General features: G+C 36.5%; 1 protein-coding gene and 1 pseudogene across 1 annotated transcript; both read left to right on the top strand.

Annotated features, from left to right (window-relative positions):
- Window positions 1-4,786: 4,786 nt before the first annotated feature.
- Window positions 4,787-8,207, top strand: LOC138239085 (olfactory receptor 51F2-like; annotated as a pseudogene).
- Window positions 8,208-20,042: 11,835 nt separating this feature from the next.
- LOC138239084 (olfactory receptor 51F2-like) lies at window positions 20,043-21,017 on the top strand. The gene has a single exon (XM_069189714.1). It carries the CDS (start codon window positions 20,043-20,045, stop codon window positions 21,015-21,017), a length of 975 nt encoding a protein of 324 aa, XP_069045815.1.
- The last annotated feature ends 665 nt before the right edge of the window (window positions 21,018-21,682 follow it).

The raw sequence follows: 21,682 nt of genomic DNA, 5'->3' as shown, positions 1-21,682 counted from the left end.
AGTTTTAATATATGACATTAGTGCGGTGTCTTCATTAATGTATAAGACTTATTGTTTTTGTATTGCATTGCATTGCATTTGCATTGTTTCTGATTAAAGTCTGCACTATATTTGGTTTAATATATTTAAATTGTTAAGAATTCTATTTTTTATTCTTTTGAGGTACAGTAGGTATCCATCCAAACATTTTAATTAAAATTAATAATTTTAATTTTATCTTGCAAAACAGAAGTGTAATTAATGGCATCTAGACGAAGGCATTCTGCAAGAATGATACTAACACTGTACATGATATACTGTATGGATATCTGTGGATAGTACTTCACATGTAGTTTTGTGTCAGTGTATTCAGCTCATACATGACGGAAGACTACATGCTGTGAGGAATTTTATCCAAACAGGCAAGACTGTAGCACTATATAAAGCGGTTTGGTGAATGACATGACATGACATTCTTAGGGTCATGTATAAAAACACTGGCCAGGCTCATATGACCATTATTTTAGCTATCACGACTTGAAGAAGAAAACTCAGTAAATTTAAGGGAGGAATACTTGTTAGGGCATGTTTGGGAGGAGCTTCAGTGATGAAGATTCCATAACTTGCCGATGTTTCACGAGGGATAGTGGCTAGGGTAATTTTGGCATGGAAGTCTGAGGCAGAGACATCATCAATTAGGGACAACTGTGGATGAAAGCACATACTCCTTGACTGTGATGTCCATGCATTTGTTCAAGGTTTACGGTAACATATCAGCAGTAATGGTTTAACAGTATTTAACGTGAAAGCTGATAATAAGCTTTTTCAGTTGAAATAATTGGATTAGTGCCAATTAAACATACTGTACAGTAGATTTAGTTTTTGCTACTATTGCTTGAATGTTAACCATAGTATATAAAAGACACTCATATTGACTAACATATTAGTATGTTCTTACTATTTTCGACAATAGTTTCTGGCTGTTTAAGATACAGTGATGAACAGATTGAATGTTTTGTTGTAGTTTATTGCTGATTAATAGCTCATATTTTTGACGTTAGCCATTGTAGCTTCCTTTTATTTTGCCATGTTGTGAACTTTTTATGCTTTTCTTCCCACACTGTTTTGTAGCACCCTCACTGTTTCATCACGCTGCCTGTTATGGCTTCTTTTTTACACATTCATTTTCTGGGCCCTGTGTCTCTCTGCCTCCCTCTCCTTATTGCATTCTGTATATACTTATTCTGCAATCCTGCACTTACTGTATTTACTCTATTGGGACTAATACAGTCTGTCTACCTTTGTGCGTATTTTCTCTACATTCTGCTACTCTCTCTCCAGTGCCCCCAGGAAGTGTTATTCTGCTAGAGTGTAATTATTCATCTTCATCTCTCTGTTGACTTTGTACCTTTCATAGACACCTTGATCTCCTGCTTTTATTTCTGCTTTACAGATGTTGTATGCACTGTTACATGGACCCTATTTCTTTTTTCTAAAAGCTAACATATTAAAATGATATATTTAATAATATATATATAGCAATACCAATGTTATTGTGTGATTTAATAGTACATGATTTTGTATTTTGTATTTTCTCTGCAAATTGAAATGAAACTTTATATTCTTAGTTTATTCCCGTTTATAAAGGGAATGTCATTATGTTACTTTGCTAATAGGTGGTTGAAATCATAACTATATTCAAATGATAACATTAATTGTTCAGCACTATTCCTGTTTTAGCATTATATTTATTAAATCGAATGAGCAACTGTGTAATAGCTATAATTTCTAAATCCCTCTTTAAACCATTTTTCTGTATAACTCCATCACAAAAGAATAAACTCTACTGCTTGTATAGATTAATACAAGCTCCCATTGTTAGAGATAACTCCATGATTTTTAGAGGTATCTCTACAAATCTCTAAGAAATCTCTAAGAAATGTGCAATATGAATCTCAAATATCCAAACAAACGCAATCAAAGCTGACACATACAGATGCAGCCATTCAAAATGCGCGGGCGATACCGCATTATTTTCCGTTACGCTGTATGCAGTCTACCGCGAGTTACCGGTAAATACCGCAAGTTAAAGGCAAATACCCCTAGTTACCGTAAATTCTCCTATAATACCGCAAGTAAAATAATAGTATCCAGAATTTTCGCAAGGTGAAGCTAATAAAGCTCAACCTCTCATGTTTGAGCTGTCACCATCAAAGTCTTTAACGAAGATATTACTAATAGTATTAATAATGAATGACCTTGGACAAGCTGTAAGTGTAAACTCAAAGTATTGCCCTGGTCCACACTCTTTATTTCATTGACCGTCTTTGTAAAAGTAACACCACAGCATTTCGCAATCATGCATTTGTTTCCAATCATGCAAAGTACAGTAATTTTTGAGAATCGATTCACCATGCCTTTCACATGCTCATAAAAGAGATTGATTTAGGAACATAAACATATTACCGTATGCAAACTGTACTGTATACAGTATGTATATGTATATTTAATGTATTAACTGTGCCCGTTTAAGTATTGAATATTTATATGGAATTTTACCACTGAAGGGAAATCTTAGTGCCTGAGCATAAATAGAATAGGAGCATACTGCAACGCGTGTGAAGGCCATAAACAATATTAATTTTGGAACTTAAACATACAGTATATGGCTGGTCTCGGTACTTTAAAGAAAACATACACACCAGTATTCCATTTCTCCCTAAACATTTTAAGCATCGAAGTCTTTAACTAACGTGATACCGGAGTCAACAAGCATACTTTTAGAATTTGATTAAAAGGGAATATAATATGGAATCGCATATCTAAAGAAATTAATAATGATAGAATTATCGTTTCCCTTGGTCAGAGATTAAATAAAACCTCACTCGAACCAAACAAATTTATATTTCTAAATATCACAACATGATCGAATTTTAGTCTTTTTAATAACAATGAATAGTCACCTATGCGTTACAAAATAAACATTTATATTCATTTGAATCGCGTTTTGATTTAAATCGTAAATGCGTGTTTAAATATATGTGTTTAAAGGCGATATATAAAAGCGCTGATTCTTATGGAATGTGTTCCGCCGGGGATTCAAAAAATTTATTTATTTTAATCGCGTATCTAAGGAAATCTCAGTATAACTTTGTTCATGCACAAACAGTGGCATGTTACATTATTAATTTGGGTGTCTCCTCTTGCCAGAAAGCTCTAAATTGCATTTTGAGTGCGGTTTTTGACTTTTTCTAAATTGCAACCCATAAATAAAGCTGATACAGTTTAGACTTACTGTATTTTAAACTGTATTACAGCAGCACATTGGACAATGCAACATAAATCGCAAAAATGCACTTGGAATCTGTCCAAGCCCTACTTTGTCAGGCATCTTCTTTTACTGCAACGGACATAAAAACTCTCTTGCTTTTAACAGAGCGTTTCATAATTTCTAACTACGAAAATTATTTCAACTGCGACACTTATCATTCATCTTTAAATAAACTTTATTTTATATAGCGTTTTAAGCCAATAGGTAATTAGATTGCTCATAAACCTAATTGCTTTTTCTACATAAACACAGCGTGATTGCTCTATGAAAATGCTTTTTCTTTTTATTTAGGCTCAGATTTCAACTATAGATCGTATTATTATAAACTTTCTTGGAAAAATGTCTTTTATGTAAACCATGTTTGCTATTAATTCATTTAGGGCTAGAATATGTTCATTGTCTTCCAATCGAGTGGACATTAGAAGCTTGCCACGCCCGTACTGTTACACCAACGCATTAGCATGTTAAAGCGATTTCATTGAGGAGCCTAGCTTTCTTAACTAGTAAGCACTGTACTTCCTACTTTGAAAATACCTGTGAAACCGGTTTAATTCGTCACAGCCAGCACTCCCGCAGAGAGGGGGGTTGTACTCGTTAATGTCTTAGCACAAAACAGAAACTTCTTGTATTTTCCGATGATATACAAGTGGAAAGATTACAGATTTTAATCGTCTTTTTTCTGAACCAGGGAAAATCTGATCATGTTTCTCTATAACAATAATAAAAAACTTTTATACTAAAGAATATTACTTAGTAATATTAATCATCATATTACTACCAAAAAAGTCGCCCCAACAACAAAGACATGATTTCATCATAACACCCTGCCAAGTGGCGAGATATGATTCCTTTGTTGTTTTTGCATAAAGGTTTAAACGATTAACGTGTCGGTGTCAAAAAAATGTTTTATGGTTTGGTTAATAATGCAGTTTATAAATCCATATTTACCAAACAAATGATAGCTGGAAAGCCTGCTGTTAGTAAGGGAAAACCTGATGTTGAAAGAAGTTGTTACTCTACAAAACCTTTTTCGTTTAAAGCAACAGGTGGGGTCAGTTAGTTAAAGACTTCGATGCTTAAAATGTTTAGGGAGAAATGGAATACTGGTGTGTATGTTTTCTTTAAAATACCGAGACCAGCCATATACTGTATGTTTAAGTTCCAAAATTAATATCGTTTATGTCCTTCACACGCGTTGCAGTATGCTCCTATTCTTTTTATGCTCAGCTACTAAGATTTCCCTTCAGTGGTAAAATTCCACATGAATATTCAATACTACAACTGGCACAGTAAAGACGTTTACTGTAAATCTTTCTACGACAGACCAACGGACCACGAGTGCCCCTGTTGGTCAACCAATCAAGTACCGCACGTCATCGTGCGTCTCAATGCGCGACGCCGTAGCCAATTACCTCCGGTACGTGTCTGTACCGCGCACTTTGAATGGCTGCATCTGTATGTGTCTTTATTCTCCAAATGTGCCAGGGCAGTGTGAAAGGCCAGGGAAATAGCAATGTCGGTGTACCTGTTATACCGGTATGCAAACTTCAGGGGGTCTAAGCACTCAGGAACCAATGTATTAATGTGCCTCATGACCAGCCTTTCAAAGCATTTAATTACCGTAGATATGGTGGTAGTTACTTTAATCATTTAATCAGGTATTTTTCTTCAGCACTAGTGTAATTGCAGTTTTCTTTAAGAACAATCGAAGATTGTAAAAGTGAAAGGAACACCATCTGGGCCGGTTGCCTTCCACATGTTCACCCGTCTGAAGGTTGCCCCGACTTCAGCCTCCGTGACATCAGTATCATCAGTGGTTGGGAACACTGGTACTGGCGGTTCTGTGGTTCTGTGATTCCCTTCTCAAACCGAGCATAACAGGTATTCAGCTCATCCGGGAGAGAGAATTCAAAATGAGTGGATATAAAACTGCTTATTTTAGCTTTACGATTTGCATTTGTGTGAATACCCCACCACATTTGGAAGAGGCAGCTTGTATTTCTAGTCTGTTTTGATATTGCCTTTTGGGGTCCCTGATAGGTCTCCGCAGGTCATACCTTCCCTTCTTATAAAGTTCCATATTGCAGAAGGCCTTAGGTTGCTCTTTTCAAGTCAGCACAGTGTCTTCCACTGAGCTAAGGCTGGTTGGCTATACTGCCACTTGTTTGCTGTATTACATTCCAACACCCACATCATACATGGTTCTCATTCACTCTACACTATGGCCGACATTCTCAGATTACTGTTCCTCCAAAACCTTGATTAGCCAGACAAACTCCATCAACCAAAGTTTACACACCTATAACTCCATTAGTGAATAAATCTACATAAATATAAATGTTTTCCTGTGTAGGGTTTTTGCTAGTCCAAAAAAAATGCTTAGAAACCTCTAATCATAAAAAACTAAAACCGCCAAAATATACTGACATCTAATTGGATCTACTCAGGATACTGTATATAGTCAGTCTCACCCAGCCATCTGTAAAGCTGATATGTATAAAAGGCCTTAGGTTTTTGTCATTTATACTTGTGTTTATATATATATATTTGTATATGTATATAATAATTCTATGTATCTGAAATTAGTTTATTGTTGTTTCTTACATTTCAATAAACAATATTTGTTAATAACTTTAAATATTAGTAACGGAATTACTTTATTCTAATTCCTTGCACTCTATTTCTACATTACAAGAAATGTAACAGTGGAGTCATTATAGTGTTGCACATCAAAAAGAAAAATATTGTCAGAAGACAAGATGGAAACATTTTAAGGAATTCAATTTATGACATAACTGCTGCTTTTGTCTTTCAAAGCTGAATTTCATCTCTCTCTTCCTTTTCATATGAACAAGATGTTTTTTGGTGAGTACTGTATAACGTGCTTTCCTTACACGATTAACTTCATAACATCAATATGTTTATTGAACAAGGAATATAAAATACACAGTCATTTCCTACAAAAACAAGATTGACAAAGTCCTAAAACATTAAATTATTATAAAAACGTTAATACGTGTTTTATTTTTTATATAGAAATATTATAATTACAGAATCAATTTGGACTTCTAATGCATTATCCCACTGCACTGTACTACACTGTGAAACTATTTACCTTTTCTTGCAAAACCATTGTTATTACAGATCCAACACTGAAACTCATAATAACGTTATATTGTTTTCATTATTACTTTCTGAGAATGGGTAATGCACAAGGTGGTGCTTGGCTTTATTTCTGTTAAGTATAAGATAAGTCATTTAAGATCATTTTACATTAATTTCCAAGGAAAGCAATTTATTTTAAACTATATTCTCTTAAATAAATACTGCATTTAATTGATTGATAACATCTCAAATTCTTTATGTATTCTAAGTAATGTATGTTGTGTATAAGAATTTAATCCACTCCTTACAAGAAAATTAAACCTACAGTTACACCCTTAACTTTCCAAAATTCCAAAATGCCCTTTAATAACCTAAATAGTGTAGTGCAACCAATTCTCAATTTTTATATTAAGATCTCCAATCTTCAAGTCTTTCCTTACATGACAAGGTAATATAATGGTACCAAAATATCACCAAAATTAATTCTTCAACATTTTTGTAATACAGAGTTTGAAATCCTTGCATGTTGGAAATTCTAGTACAGAGGAAATATTTTAAAATTTGCTACATTAATGGCTTTGAATTTAATTAAAGGATAGAAAAAAACAATTGTGAAGAAACAACCTTGTGAAGAAACATTTTCTTGTGTTTTGTCTTCTATGTTACTGCATTAGGAAACTCTTTCATCATGTTTATTCTTTACATACTGCAAGATTTGATCTTTTTTTGGCTGCATTCTTTACTACTGGAGTTGAAATCCTTGCATAAATTCTAGTACAGAAAGAAAAACTTTCAAAATGCAATACAATAATTAATTTTTAATTACAGGACAGAGACAAAAACTGGGAAAAACCAGCCTCATGAATTCCTCGAGTTCAACACTTCCTCAAAATGTTTCATTAGTTTGACCTCAGTTCTTCTATATCAATGGATTTTCTAATATTCCTTATGTGAAATACTATTACATTTTCTTGTGTTTTATTTTCACTGTTACTATATTAGGAAACTCTTTCATAATGTTTATTATTTACATAGAGCAAAGTCTTCACACCCCAAAGTATGTGGTTGTTTTTCATTTAGCTGTAGTTGACATGTGTGGCAGCACAGCTCTTATTCCTAAGATGATTGAGACCTTTCTCTTTGATTCCCAACTCATCTCATATGAAGGCTGCTTGGCCAATATGTTTTTTGTACATTTTTTTATGTCTCTGCAGTAGTATTGGCACATGATAGATTTGTTGCTATATGCTTTCCTCTGAAATATCATATCATCATTACTACTGCTGGAATGGGTAAAATATTAGCTGGAATATGGATTCTAGCAGCTGGGGAAGTAATTGCAGCTGTAGGTTTCACTACTAGACTATCATTCTGCAAATCAATTGTGATAAACAGTTATTTCTGTGATCATGGACCCATGTTTCGTATGTCCTGCAATGACAATTTTCCCAATTATGTAATTGGACTAATTAGTATTGCAGTATTTCTTGCTGTACCTTTGACTTTAATCTTGTTATCCTATATGTGTATAATATGGGCTTTGCTAAATATCGCTTCACGGGAAGAACGCATAAAAGCAATGAAAACCTGCACCTCCCATTTAATCGTAGTGGCAATGTTGTACCTTCCAATATCTGCCATCTATATTGCAGCAAACATTAACTCTGTTGACCCAAATACCAGAATAATAAGTACATCCTTATCTTCCACCATACCACCAATGATGAACCCCATCATCTACACAATTAAAACAGAGGAGGTAATGAAAGCAGTGCAAATGAAAGCTACCTAAGTAGAATCAATAAACAGAATTTGTAGAGTTTGAATATAAAACATTAGTGCTCAGTGTCATCAGGAATGTATAAGTCTTACATTTTTGCCTTCTTGTTTGATCCCAACTGGTTAGAGCAACCTTTTGTCTTGCCAGTGCTGTACTGTTTCATCACTCTGTCTCTTCTGTCTTTCTGTTGCACTCAGTGTACCTATATTTCCAGAGCAGAACTTATTTTATAATGTTTCTCTCCTTTTTTGCAATCTAACATGTCTAGTCTCCCTCCCTTCGTGCTCAATCTCTCTTTGTCCTGCTATTATCTCTCCAATGTTCTCTAGAGCTGCCACCCTAGCAGAGTGTAACTGTTTAAGCCTTCAACTTCATCTCTTGCTGATTTTGCAACTTTCACAGAAGCCTTGAGCTTCTTCTTTTATTTCAGATCCTGAATTGTGTCATAATGTAATATCGACCACATTCCAATTTATTATAAACACAACACATTGTAATTAAATCCTTTAATTTTTCTTAATATTTTGACTACATTATGATTGTCTTTGTAAGATTTTATAGAATTTATTTCATTATTTGGTGATATTTTTTATTTTGTAAATTGTAAAAAATATATATGCATTTTACAACCTTTACAGGTTCCACGACTCTCTTGGTGCTAATATGACTTAAACTGTGAAGTGTATTATTTTGCATACAATCACATATGTGCTATCTAATTGTTAATTAATTAGTACTTAGTATCAATAATAATGGCATTCATGTAATGTTTTAAAATGTCATTATTAACAAGTCTTAAATTTACAATATTTGACCAAGTGATCAAGTTAAGAATAGAATAACCTCAACCTATATCCTATTGTTGCACAGTGTAGGGGTTTTGTAATTTTACTGAGACAATTATTAATTGTAGCAGTAATCACAAGGTGATTCGTTATGGCTTTTAGACATTCAATCATCAGAACAACTAGCAACACACACACACACACACACACACACACACACATGGATTCAATACACGAGATACATTTATTAAACATAAATTGCACCAAACATATATCAGTCTGCAGGTGGCAGATCTTACTGTGAGGGTTATAAAAAATACAAGGTATTTAATCTCGTAGAGATGCAAACACAAAGACATACACAACAGAGAATATACTTCAATATACCGTTCGGCTATACCATAAGGCTAATCAGTTTCACGCTGTTACACTAGACTCGAAAGTAAATATCTTACTCATGAATTAAATTGATAACAACTTGTGCTGAGGTAACAATTAAATTCTCGAGATGCAATGTGGAACATAGGGTTTACTTAACCACTGTGTATGGGTTTGGTTTTCCCGGCACAAACACCAAAACCAGCTGGCAGGCTCCGTTGCAACTCTGTCCCAGTGATCGTCCAATAGGCGTCGTCTTGGCGTCCTCTGGCTACCAGCCAACCAGTCGAGGTGCAGCTCGGAGTAGGATGGACGGAGGAATCTAACTACGGCGTGCAGTGCAGCCGTTTCTCCCAGGGGTCTACTAGTAGTCTCTATGCACAGAGTGTGACCGCGGGTCCTCGCAAGTCACTCTTTTACCCGGGAAGAAAACTGGTCCGTTCCCAGTCCAGCGCTGTTTCTGAATAAACTATTCAGGTTGTCGACGAGGGTCCAACTGTAGGCTGCCTTTGATCAAGCGGAGCATTCATGTTGGTCGTTGCAGAATTCTGAGTATGTATGGGATCCTCGGCCTCTCACTTAGAACAAAGTCCAAGTCCCAGTGCAGCCAACACTGGTTGTCACGTGATTGTCTCTGAGGGTGCACAAAAATGGCCAAGGAGAGCCCTGACCTGAGCTTGTGCAACCTTTTTATCCAAGGCACAGATGTGTGATGATTGAGTAGAGTTTGGCAGGCATTAGAGAACCACGTGGTGTTACCACGCCCTGCCAGTCCCTCATTGGTTGACCAAGGTGAGAGATGAGCCACTGACCCCTGACACCTAGGACTGCAATCCAGATGTCTTCCGGCATTCCATAGACAGAGAGGCACCAGGGATGACCATTGATCATGATGGTCAGGCTTAGCTAAGTGCATCCCTGTTTGGGAGTTGTTCCTTTCAAAAGAAAACACCTTAAATCAGGCTGCATGAATAGCTTCTCTGTGGCTTTAGTTGCTAAAGTTAGACATCTCTCATTGATATTGGTGCAAAACATTACATTACATTTCAGTTCTTTGTTTTTTTGTGTGTCTCTTGCACAACCCCAGCTTGACTCCCACCTCGCCATTTCCTCATATTCACTGGCCTTTCCAGCACAACTTGACTTGGAGATCTGACCATCATTTACCTCCTGACCACTCTGTCCTGAGTGCACAGGATCATTTTGAACTTGGTTTTGCCTCCTTGTTCTCAGTCCCCACCAGCTCTGGTTCCTGCACCTGTCTCTGCCCTAGCTGACATGGCTACAGGTCGCCAATCTCTGTTTCTCCCTCCTCTGGTGTAGTTATGACCTTTGAGTCTCACCCCACTTTACAAGCTTCCACCCACAGTCTCTCAAGGTAACCAGACTCAGGAGCTTGCTTTATCTAATGATTTACAACTTTTGGGGGATATGTAAACAAATTCTCTTCATATCAGCAAGTGGTGCTGATGCTGATATTAGAGATGTTAGGGTATCCTGTGGTATTTTAAAAAATATTTTGATGCAGAACTGCACTATTCTGTAAACCTATCAGGCAGCATAGTGAATTAAAGTACAACAGTTGTGAGTGGTTGTCATAAAAATCTATATAGTCCTAAATGTTTATTAACTCATTAGTTCTTCCCTGCGCCAATCATACTATATGTATGGTAGCCTCCAAAAATGTCATTAAATACAATGATTACATAAAAAGAAATAAAGAAGATAAATTGAATCCATGCAATCCAGGGAATTTAAGGATGCCTTCAAAAAGAAACCACTTAACAGTGCAATGCAGATTTGTATCAGCTACAAGGCAATTTACAGCATTTGACAAAGTCATTCGAATCACTACTCACAACCTCTGTTTTAATCTGGCCTCTTTTTTGTTTTTGTTTTACATGTTTATTTGCTTAAAACATTATATTTCCCTATACATACCATGCTTTTATTATTCAAAAATCTAAAATAAAATTATCGGTTGAGGTATTGTACTTAAATGATTGACTGTACAATTTCAGATGTTTTGATTACTTTATACTCACTCCATTAAGTTAATTTTTTTTCTGAGAATTTTCATGAAACCAGACACCAGACAAAAATGAGGCCTCCATTCACAGTTTTTAATAGATTTTCAGAAAAAAACTTTACAGCCACATGACATTTTAAAGTGCTAACTATTGTGTTTCATATGATTTTGTTATATTTTCAAGAAATATAGCTAAGAAAAAAATAAATGATGCTACCATTTCACTAACATCTAAGGCAGCACATGCTCATCCTTTTAAACTTTTCTGAGCAAATAAGGGCTAAATTCAATATGCTGGAACAGACTGTAGTATATTGCAATTTGCTTTCCTTTAATGTGTGTTTTGATTCTATATACATTCTCGATGGCTGCATCTGTACTTCTGTATCAGTTCAGTTCAGTTTACTTGTCATATGCACAAGTGCAATGAAATGTTTATTTGCATGTATGCTCCAATACAAAGACATTAAAGGAATCACCAAAACATAAACAGCAGCAACAACGAGTTATAATATACTTTTATGCCATGTCCCCGGAAGACTCGTCATTCCACCTTGCATTCCAGCATGGTTCCCAATTAGTCAATTTTCCCCAGCCTATTCAATGCTGCTTCTCACACTCCTCTGTGCTCAGTATTAGGGTTTTCCTGGCTAGAGCAACTATCTCTTTTTCTACTTACTTACTGTTTGGTTATTGGCTTCCTGACCCTGGTTTGTTCCCCAAATATGTGGCTTGGTTTTTGTTTTGGCTCTTTACTGATCGCTCTGGTTTTGACTCTTGGCTTATGGCTCTGCTCCTGGTTTTGTACTTTTGCTTGGCTTGTTTACCCATGGCTTTTGGACCTCAGATTGCCCTTGTAGCGGCGAGGCTTATTAATAAGACAGAATTAAGTGTTGCTGTGCTTTCCCAAATGAGGCCCCATCTCTCTTTTCATCTCTGTGGTGTAGCCACAGAGAAGCTGTTCATGCAGGCTGATTTGAAGATGTTTTCTTTTGATAAGGGACAGCTCCCAAATGGGGATGCACTTAGCTAAGCCTGGCTATCATGATCAATGGTCATCCATTGGCGCCTATCTGTCTAGGGAGTGCCAGATGGACATCTGGACTACATTCCTAAGTGTCAGGAGTAAGTGACTCATATCTCACCTTGATCAACCAATCAGGGACTGGTAGGGCCGAGTAACCCAAGTGGGTCTCTGATGCCCATGAAACATTCAGCCAATGTACAAGCTGAAGTTCCTCCAGGTAAAAACAGGCAACACAGAGAGTCAGTAGGGGGCTATTCTAAAGAGAATTCCAGGGGTGTGAGACTATTCTAAATAATTCCAGGGCAGGACAGCTCAGGAGCAGAAAGGCTCCCAGGGCAGGACATTCTCGCAGTGCGCCTCCTGACTTATTTTAAACTGTATTACAGCAGCACAATGGACAATGCAATGTAAATTGCAAAAATGCAATTGGAATCTGTCCAAGCCCTACTTTGTCAGGCATTTTCTTTTACTGCAACGGACATAAAAACTCCCTTGCTTTTAACAGAGCGTTTCACAATTTCTAACTAAGGAAATTATTTAAACTGCGACACTTATCATCATTCCATTCCATTCCATTATCAGTCTTCCATTTCTCCCTATGCATTTTAAGCATGAAAGTTTTATGAAACGGTACCCAAATATGCGATTGCTATATGGAAAGAATTTTAATTAAAAAAAATTATTTAACATGAAAATTAAGCTGTTTACATCTTCCTCCTGAGAACAGTCACCCGTTGCTACCCGACGTAGAAACACAGCCACTAATTAGCAAAGAGAGGACATTAGCTAGCCAATATGATAAAGAAATAAATGATTATTTTATTTCTTTTGCACATTTATTTGAACATTTCCATCGATTGTACAAGCACTTGGAAACTGTCCAATCCCTAGTTCATCAGGCATTTTCTCTTACGCTGCGGGCATTCTCCTGGTCTGGCGCCGATCTGTGTCTTCTAGGATATAATGCCAGCGAACTCTTGTTTTTATGTCCACTATAACAGACAATCTCCTTTGCTTTTAACAGAGCGTCTAACCCCTCTGATTGGAGAAAAAAGATGTGCTGGTTTGCTATACATACTGTACCAGGAAGATGATTTCTTTCTATTCGAAACATGTATTTTAAAAGTTTAAGAAGTAAAAACCTTACAGCGTACACAGATTTCTAAACTGATCAGGATCGTTATTTTTGTCTTATCCATAATAATGTTCACCGCTCTGTCCAGCAAATTAATAATAAACTTTTTTTTATATACCGTTTTAAACGAATAAGTAATTAGATTGCTCATAAACCTAATCGCTTTTTCTACATAAACACAGCGTGATTGCTCTCTGAAAATGCTTTTTCTTTTTATTTAGGCTCAGATTTCAACTATAGATTGTATTATTATAAACTTTCTTGGAAAAATGTATTTTATGTAAACCATGTTTGCTATTAATTCATTTAGGGCTAGAATACGTTCATTGTCTTCCAATCGAGTCGAGATGACATTAGAAGCTTGTCACGCCTGGACTGTTACACCAACACATTAGCATGTTAAAGCGATTTCATTGAGGAGCCTAGCTTTCTTAACTAGTAAGTACTGAACTTCCTTGCCTTTGGAGGGGGAGGTGTCTTTCGCTGGAAATCTCACCCCCTTCTACTTTGAAAATACCTGTGAAACCGGTTTAATTCGTCACAGCCAGCACTCCCGCTTAACACTATTGCTGTTGTTTTTATCCTGTAAAGCGCTTTGAGGAGCACAGCTTTTTCACCACTTAGATTACTTTTTGATACCATCCTTACACAAAGCAGAAACTTCTTGTATTTTCCGATGACATGCAAGTGGAAAGATTACAGATTTTAATCGGCTTTTTTCTGAACCAGGGAAAATCTGATCATGTTTCTCTATAACAATAATAAAAAACTTTATTTTACATATCACCTTTAAAAGTGGCATCTCAAAGCAATACAGTAGATGTAAACCACAGATTACAAAGTAAATACCCAAACACAAATGCATTTTTAATAAAATGCTTTTATTCTTTCAGCAGAGAGAGAGAGCGTAAAACCTGGGCGTAACAGCTGTTCCTTTTTCTGATCACTCGCTCTCTGGATAAACGTCTCACCTGTCCTGTTCTTTGTTTTCCTAATTTGCTGATTATGCCTTCTGCGATCCACTCCTGCCCTCACACCTAAAGAAGACTATTTTAAATTTCTTTGCGCGGTCCATTGTGCAATTAACCCTTGTATGTGCTGTCCTTAAGGTGATATCACATAAAGGTGATATGTAAAAGAATGTTTTTATTATTGTTGTAGAGAAACATGATCAGATTTTCCCCGGTTCAGAAAAAAAAAGTATACTAGTTTGTCACTAGTATACTTTTAATACAGTCTTTGCTGTGCTCTAGAGGATCCTTGTGATATTTCGAGCTCTGGTTGAATGATAAGTGTCGCAGTTTAAATAAATTTCGTAGTTGGAAATTATGAAACGCTCTGTTAAAAGCAAGGGAGTTTTTATGTCCGTTGCAGTTTTTTTTTCAACATGAATATAATTATATCGTTATTAATTTCTTTAGATATGCGATTCCATATTATATTCCCTTTTAATCAAATTCTAAAAGTATGCTTTTTGACTCCGGTATCATGTTAGTTAAAGACTTCGATGCTTAAAATGTTTAGGGAGAAATGGAATACTGGTGTGTATGTTTTCTTTAAAGTATCGAGACCAGCCATATACTGTATGTTTAAGTTCCAAAATTAATATCGTTTATGGCCTTCACACGCGTTACAGTATGCTCCTATTCTTTTTATGCTCAGGCACTAAGATTTCCCTTCAGTGGTAAAATTCCAAATATTCAATACTTAAACGGGCACAGTTAAGACATTAAATATACACATACATACTGTATACAGTACAGTTTGCATACGGTAATATGTTTATGTTCCTAAATCAATCTCTTTTATGAGCATGTGAAAGGCATGGTGAATCGATTTTCAAAAATTACTGTACTTTGCATGATTGGGAACAAATGCGTGATTGCGAAATGCTGTGGTGTTACTTTTACAAAGACGGTCAATGAAAAAAAGAATGCGGACCAGGGCAATACTTTGAGTTTACAGCTTGTCCAAGGTCATTCATTATTAATACTATTAGTAATATCTTTGTTAAAGACTTTGATGGCGACAGCTCAAACATGAGAGGTTGAGCTTTATTAGCTCCATCTTGCGGAAATTCCGGATACTATTATTTTGCTTGCGGTATTATAGGAGAATTTACGGTAACAAGCGGTATTTACCGGTAACTCGCGGTAGACTGCGTACAGCGCACCGGAAAATAATGCGGTATCGCACGCGCATTTTGAATGGCTGCATCTGTAGATACTGGTCAGCTTTCTAGTATATAAAGTCACAATGCAAGCAGGGATTCATGTGGAAGTGTATCTTGTATTGTGTGTTACACTGTATAAAAGCCCTTTAAGCATTGTCTTTTGTGTCTTGCGTACAAGAGCAAGACTCCCATATGCATATAAAATAAAAACTACTTTCAACACACAAACTCTCGGCTGATGCCCTTTGTTTGGCACAACAAATACTTCCAGCCTTCCTGAAACAGCGAGTTATAAAAATGTCCACAACAGAGATGAGCTATACTCCAATGATGGACAGGGCTGACCTGATCACCCCCTGCAATGCCTTCTGGTCAGACAACGAGCTGCTGCTAAACCATAATGTAATATCACACGTGAGCACACTCTCAATAGCGCACCTGTAAATTTAGTAAGCATAGTTGAAGGGAGACCACATTTTTCAACTGCCTGAGGTAAAGATGCTGTTGTGCTTTCTTTGTGGCTCCAGTTACATGCTCGGAACATGTTTAATCGTTAGTAATAATGGTACCCAGTAACTTGAAGCTGCTAACCATTTCTACATCCACCCTAATGATTTTGAACAGGGATGTGGTTCCCCCCCCGCCTGTTTTCTAAAATTGATGATCAGATCTTTTTTTTTGCTGACATTGAAGGAGAGATTGTCGAGGAACCATTCCACCAGCCTCCTGCCCTCATCCCTGTAGGCTGTCTCATTATTACAGGTGATTTGGCTAATGGTGGTAGTGTCATCACCATATTTGTAGATGGAGTCGGAGCTGTGTCTGACCACATGATTGTGGGTAAATGTGGAAAACAGCAGGGGGCTAAGCACACAGTCCTGAGGGGCACCTACTGTATATTGATGGTCAGCATGGAAGAAAGCTTTCCATCGACCTTCACAGTCTGTGGTCTGCCAGTCAGGAAATCCAGAATCCAGCTGCATACTGTAAAGAAGTGGTGACTCCCAGGTCATTAAGGTTTATTATCTAAATTATTATCCAAATGAGCCAGGGCAGTTTGAAAAGCCAGGGAAATAGCATTGTCAGTGGACCTGTTACTCCGGTATGTAGACTGCAGGGGGTTTAAGCACTCAGGTATCATTGTGTTAATGTATATTGATGGTCTGCATGGAAGAAAGCTTTCCATCGACCTTCACAGTCTGTGGTCTGCCAGTCAGGAAATCCAGAATCCAGCTGCATACTGTAAAGAAGTGTTGACTCCCAGGTCAACACAGGAGTTCACTCTAGGCTCAAGATATTAGACAGAGTCAGGGACGAGACATAAGCCCTCAGGTAACGGATGTGGGGCGACCTGGTGAGGTGAACCTCTCGATAACCGATCCCAATGCCAAGCGAGGAGGACAGGACAGACCGGAAATAGCAAACCTCCACCGGACACACCGAAAGCACAAGCACAAGCACAGGGAAGAAAGGAACAGCACAGAAAGGTGTAGCGCCCTCTAGGGGTAGGAAAAGGGTCGTAACAGTACCCCCCTTCAAGGATGGCTCCGGACGCACAAAGATAATAAGCTGCATAGCACCGGGGGCAGGAAAAACTTCATTTAACTGAAAGGAAACCTCCAGGATTCCACAGCTGAGAGCTAACCCCCTCCTTCGGGGTAAACTTTATTAGTAGAGGAAGGGGGAGCTGGGCGGGGATCCTGAGACCAGAGACAAAAAACAGGCAAAACGTAAAAAAAGGTACAACAGAAATAACCCGGAATCCAAGGCAACAAATGAAACATTAAAAAATAACCCACAACATAAAAAAATCCTGATGGAACAGGGGAACAAACAACACAAAAAAATTAATGCACAACCGATAAAACCTTGGAAACCATGGGGACAAATGAAACATAAAAAGACCAGGGAGAAAGGGAAACAGGCTAGGGCAGGCAAGAAACCAGAAGCCAGGGAGGCCAGAACAGCTTGCTGGGTCCAGTGCAGCCTCGGCCATTCTGTCATGGAATCCGTGGAAAGACTGGCAGAACAGGAACAGCCTATGCGAAGTGGCAGAAACAAGGTATCAGGCAGAGTCAGGGACACAACTTAAGCCCTCAGGTAGTGGACGTGGGGTGACCTGGTGAGGCGAGCCATTCGACAACCGAACCCAATGCTGATCGAGGAGGAAAGGAAAGACCAGGAATAAATGACAAACCTCCACCAGATGCACCGGAAGCATGGGCACAGGGAAGAAAGGAACAGGACAGAAAAGTGGAGTGCCCTCTAGGGAGAGGAAGAGAGTCGTGACATATGGCAGACATTCTCAGATCACTGTTCCTCTAAAACCTAAAAACAGACTCGATCAACCAAAGTTTACACACCTATAACCCCATTATTAAATAAGTCTACATCAATGTTTTCCTGTGTAGGGTTTTTACCAGACTTGACCTTCCAAAATAAATGCTTAGAAAGCACCAAACAAAAAAAAAACTAAAAACTGCCAAAATGTACTGGCATCTAATTGGCTCTACTCAGGATATATAGTCAATCTGACCTGGCCATCTGTAAAACTGATATAATAAATAATAAAAGCTTCATTTAGAGGTGTTGGTGTGATCAGGAAAGTACGTTACATTCAGAATTGTGAGTTTAGAAAGATGTGAAAGGTACAAGTGTGTACATGTTTATAGTTGGTCTGGGCAAAGAAAATACTTTGCTACTTTACTTAGTTCTTATGAGTGAAACTGATGAGTCCCACAGTAATACTGTTGAACAGTGCATTCCCATGATGATTGCACTCTGCAGGATCTTATTTATAAAAGGCCTTAGGTTTTTGTCATTTTTACTTGTGTTCTCTTTTACTCTATCAGGTATTATATTAAAATATTTTAAAATTTCTTTATTTGGTAAGATAATGCAATTGCACAGCACATTATATAACACTCCACAGCTATATTTCAGTTGTATAGTTTTAGTTATATCTTACATTTCAAAAAACAATATTTGTTAATGACTTTAAATACTGACTTTATTCTACTTCCATGTGCTCTATTTCTAAAGTATAAGCAATGTAACAGTGGAGTCATTATAGTGTTGCACATGAAAAAGAAAATAAGTATGGTCAGAAGACAAGATAGAAACATTTTAAGGAATTCAAATTATGCCACAATTGTTGCTTTTGTTTTTCAAAGCTGCATTTTATCTCCCACTTCCTTTTCACATGAACAAGAAGTTTTTGGGTGAGTATAAAGTGCTTGCTTTCCTTACACGATTAAATTCTTAACATCGAAATATTTGTTTATTGAACAAGAAATTTAAAATACAAAGTCATTTCCTACAAAAATAAGATTTACAAAGTCCTATTACATTCAATAATTATAAAAAATGTTAACGTGTTTTATTTTCTATGTAGAAATATTATAATTACAGAATCAATTTGGACTTCTTATGCATTATCCCACTGCACTGTACTACATTGTGAAACTATTTTCTTGTGAAACCATTGTTATTACAGTCCCAGCACTAAAACTTACAATATTATTATACTGTTTATATTATTATTTTCTGAGAAGTGGGTAATGCACGAGATGGTGCTTGGCTTTATTTCTGTTAAGTATAAGACAATTCATTTAAGGAATTTTAATTTCCAAGGAAAGCAATTTGTTTTATATTCTATATAGTACTGCATTAAATTAATTGATAACATCTAAAATTCTATATGTATGCTAAGTAATGTATGTTGTTTAAAATAATTTAATATCCTGCTTCGAAGGAAATTAAACCTACAGTTACACCCTTAACATAAGATTAATCCACACCTACAATTCCAAATGCCCTTTAATAACCTTAAGATAGTAATGCAACCAATTCTCAATTTTGTTATTAAGATCTCCAATCATCAAGTCTTTCCTTACATGACAAAGTAAAATAAAACCAAAATGATGTATTGTCCATTTTTTTAATATTGAGTTTTAAATCCTTTTAATTACAGGACAGAAAAAAAAAAACAATTGTAAAGAAACTAACATGATATCCTTCAATTCAACAGCTCCTCAAAATGTTTCATTTGATACACCTCCGTTCCAGTATATCAATGATTTTTCTAATATTCCTCATGTGAAGCATTATTACATTCATGCTTATTGTTTACATGGAGCAAAAAGTGCACCAAGGTTTCATCTTTTTTGGCTGCATTCTGTACTACTGGAGTTGAAATTCTTGCATGTTGTAAATTGTAGTATAGAAAGAAAAACTTTTAAAATGCAATACAATAACAACTTTTTAATTTAATTTAATTTAATTTTTTGAATTTCAGGACAACTGGGAAAAAACAGCCTCATGAGTTCCTTGAATTCAACACTTCCTCCAAATGTTTCATTAGTTCAACCTCAGTTCTTTTATATCAATGGACTTTCTAATATTCCTTATGTAAAATACTATTACATTTTCTTGTGTTTTGTTTTCACTGTAACACTATTAGGAAACTCTTTCATTATGTTTATTATATACATGGAGCAAAGCCTTCATACCCCAAAGTATGTGGCTGTTTTTCATTTAGCTGTAGTTGACATGTGTGGCAGCACTGCTCTCATTCCTAAGATGATTGAGACTTTTCTCTTTGATTCCCAATTCATCACGTATGAAGGCTGCTTGGCCAATATGTTTTTTGTACATTTGTTTACATTCATGCAGTCTTTAACTCTTCTTGCACTTGCCTATGATAGATTTGTTGCTATTTGTTTTCCTCTGAAGTATCATATCATCATCACTACTACTGGGATGGGTAAAATATTAGCTGGAATATGGATTCTAGCAGCTGGAGTAGTAATTGTAGGTGTAGGTTTCACTACCAGACTATCATTCTGCAAATCAATTGTGATAGACAGCTATTTCTGTGATCATGGACCTATTTATCGGATGTCCTGCAATGACAATTTTCCTAACTATGTAATGGCCAAGATTGGTACTACAATATTGCTAGCTGCACCTTTGACTCTAATTCTGTCATCCTATGTATGTATAATAGTGGCATTACTGAAAATCGCTTCAGAGGAGGAACGCATAAAAGCAATGAAAACCTGCACCTCCCATTTGATCTTAGTGGCAATGTTTTACCTTCCGATATCTGCCATCTACATTGCAGCAAACATTACCAATATTCACCCAAATACCAGAATAATAAGTACATCCTTATCTTCCACCATTCCACCAATGATGAACCCCATCATCTACACAATCAAAACAGATGAGGTAATAAAAGCAGTGAAAAAGTTTCACGAAAGGAACAAGACAATCAAAAAACAGAATTTGTAGAGTTTTAATATATGACATTAGTGCGGTGTCTTCATTAATGTATAAGACTTATTGTTTTTAATGTTCCTGTCTTGTTTGACCTTAGCTGGTTTGAGCTACTGTACCTTTTGTTTTGATAATATTACACACTTTTTGATTATGTTCTTACCTCACCAATCTGTAACATTCTCAGTGAAGTTGAACTTGAACTTTACTGCCATATGTAACTGGTACATGTAATGGTACAATGGAATAATGTCTCTGGATTGTTAAAAAGTATAAAAAAACAAAGTGCAGACAGTGCATCGAGACAATATACAAACAAACAGTAGACAGTCTCTAATAAAAAGAAATGGAGGATCTGTGTTTAAATTATCCTCATCTAATTATAGAAAACATGAGTGGTAACAATAAACACTGATTCCCAATATACAGACAATCTAGGTAATGCTCCATGTGTCAGTTGGGAGACTGCAGTATGAACCTCAGTGTTCCAGACAGCTGCATATCACGGCAATTTTTATTTTTCTCTAATAATGTGATGCGGAACTGCACAGCTCTTTAAACCTGACATGTGGTGTAGTGAATCCTTAAAGTACTGCAGCTGTGAGCTGGCAGTTGTCAATTGGTACGTACATTAATGCTTTCCTGTATGCATACTAGCGACAAAAAATATCATTAGACAA

This window comes from Lepisosteus oculatus, chromosome 5, assembly GCF_040954835.1.
Source record: "Lepisosteus oculatus isolate fLepOcu1 chromosome 5, fLepOcu1.hap2, whole genome shotgun sequence".
NCBI classification, from domain to species: Eukaryota; Metazoa; Chordata; class Actinopteri; order Semionotiformes; family Lepisosteidae; genus Lepisosteus; species Lepisosteus oculatus.
The sequence above is the reverse complement of the archived record's forward strand: the minus strand, read 5'-3'. Positions and strand labels throughout refer to the sequence as shown.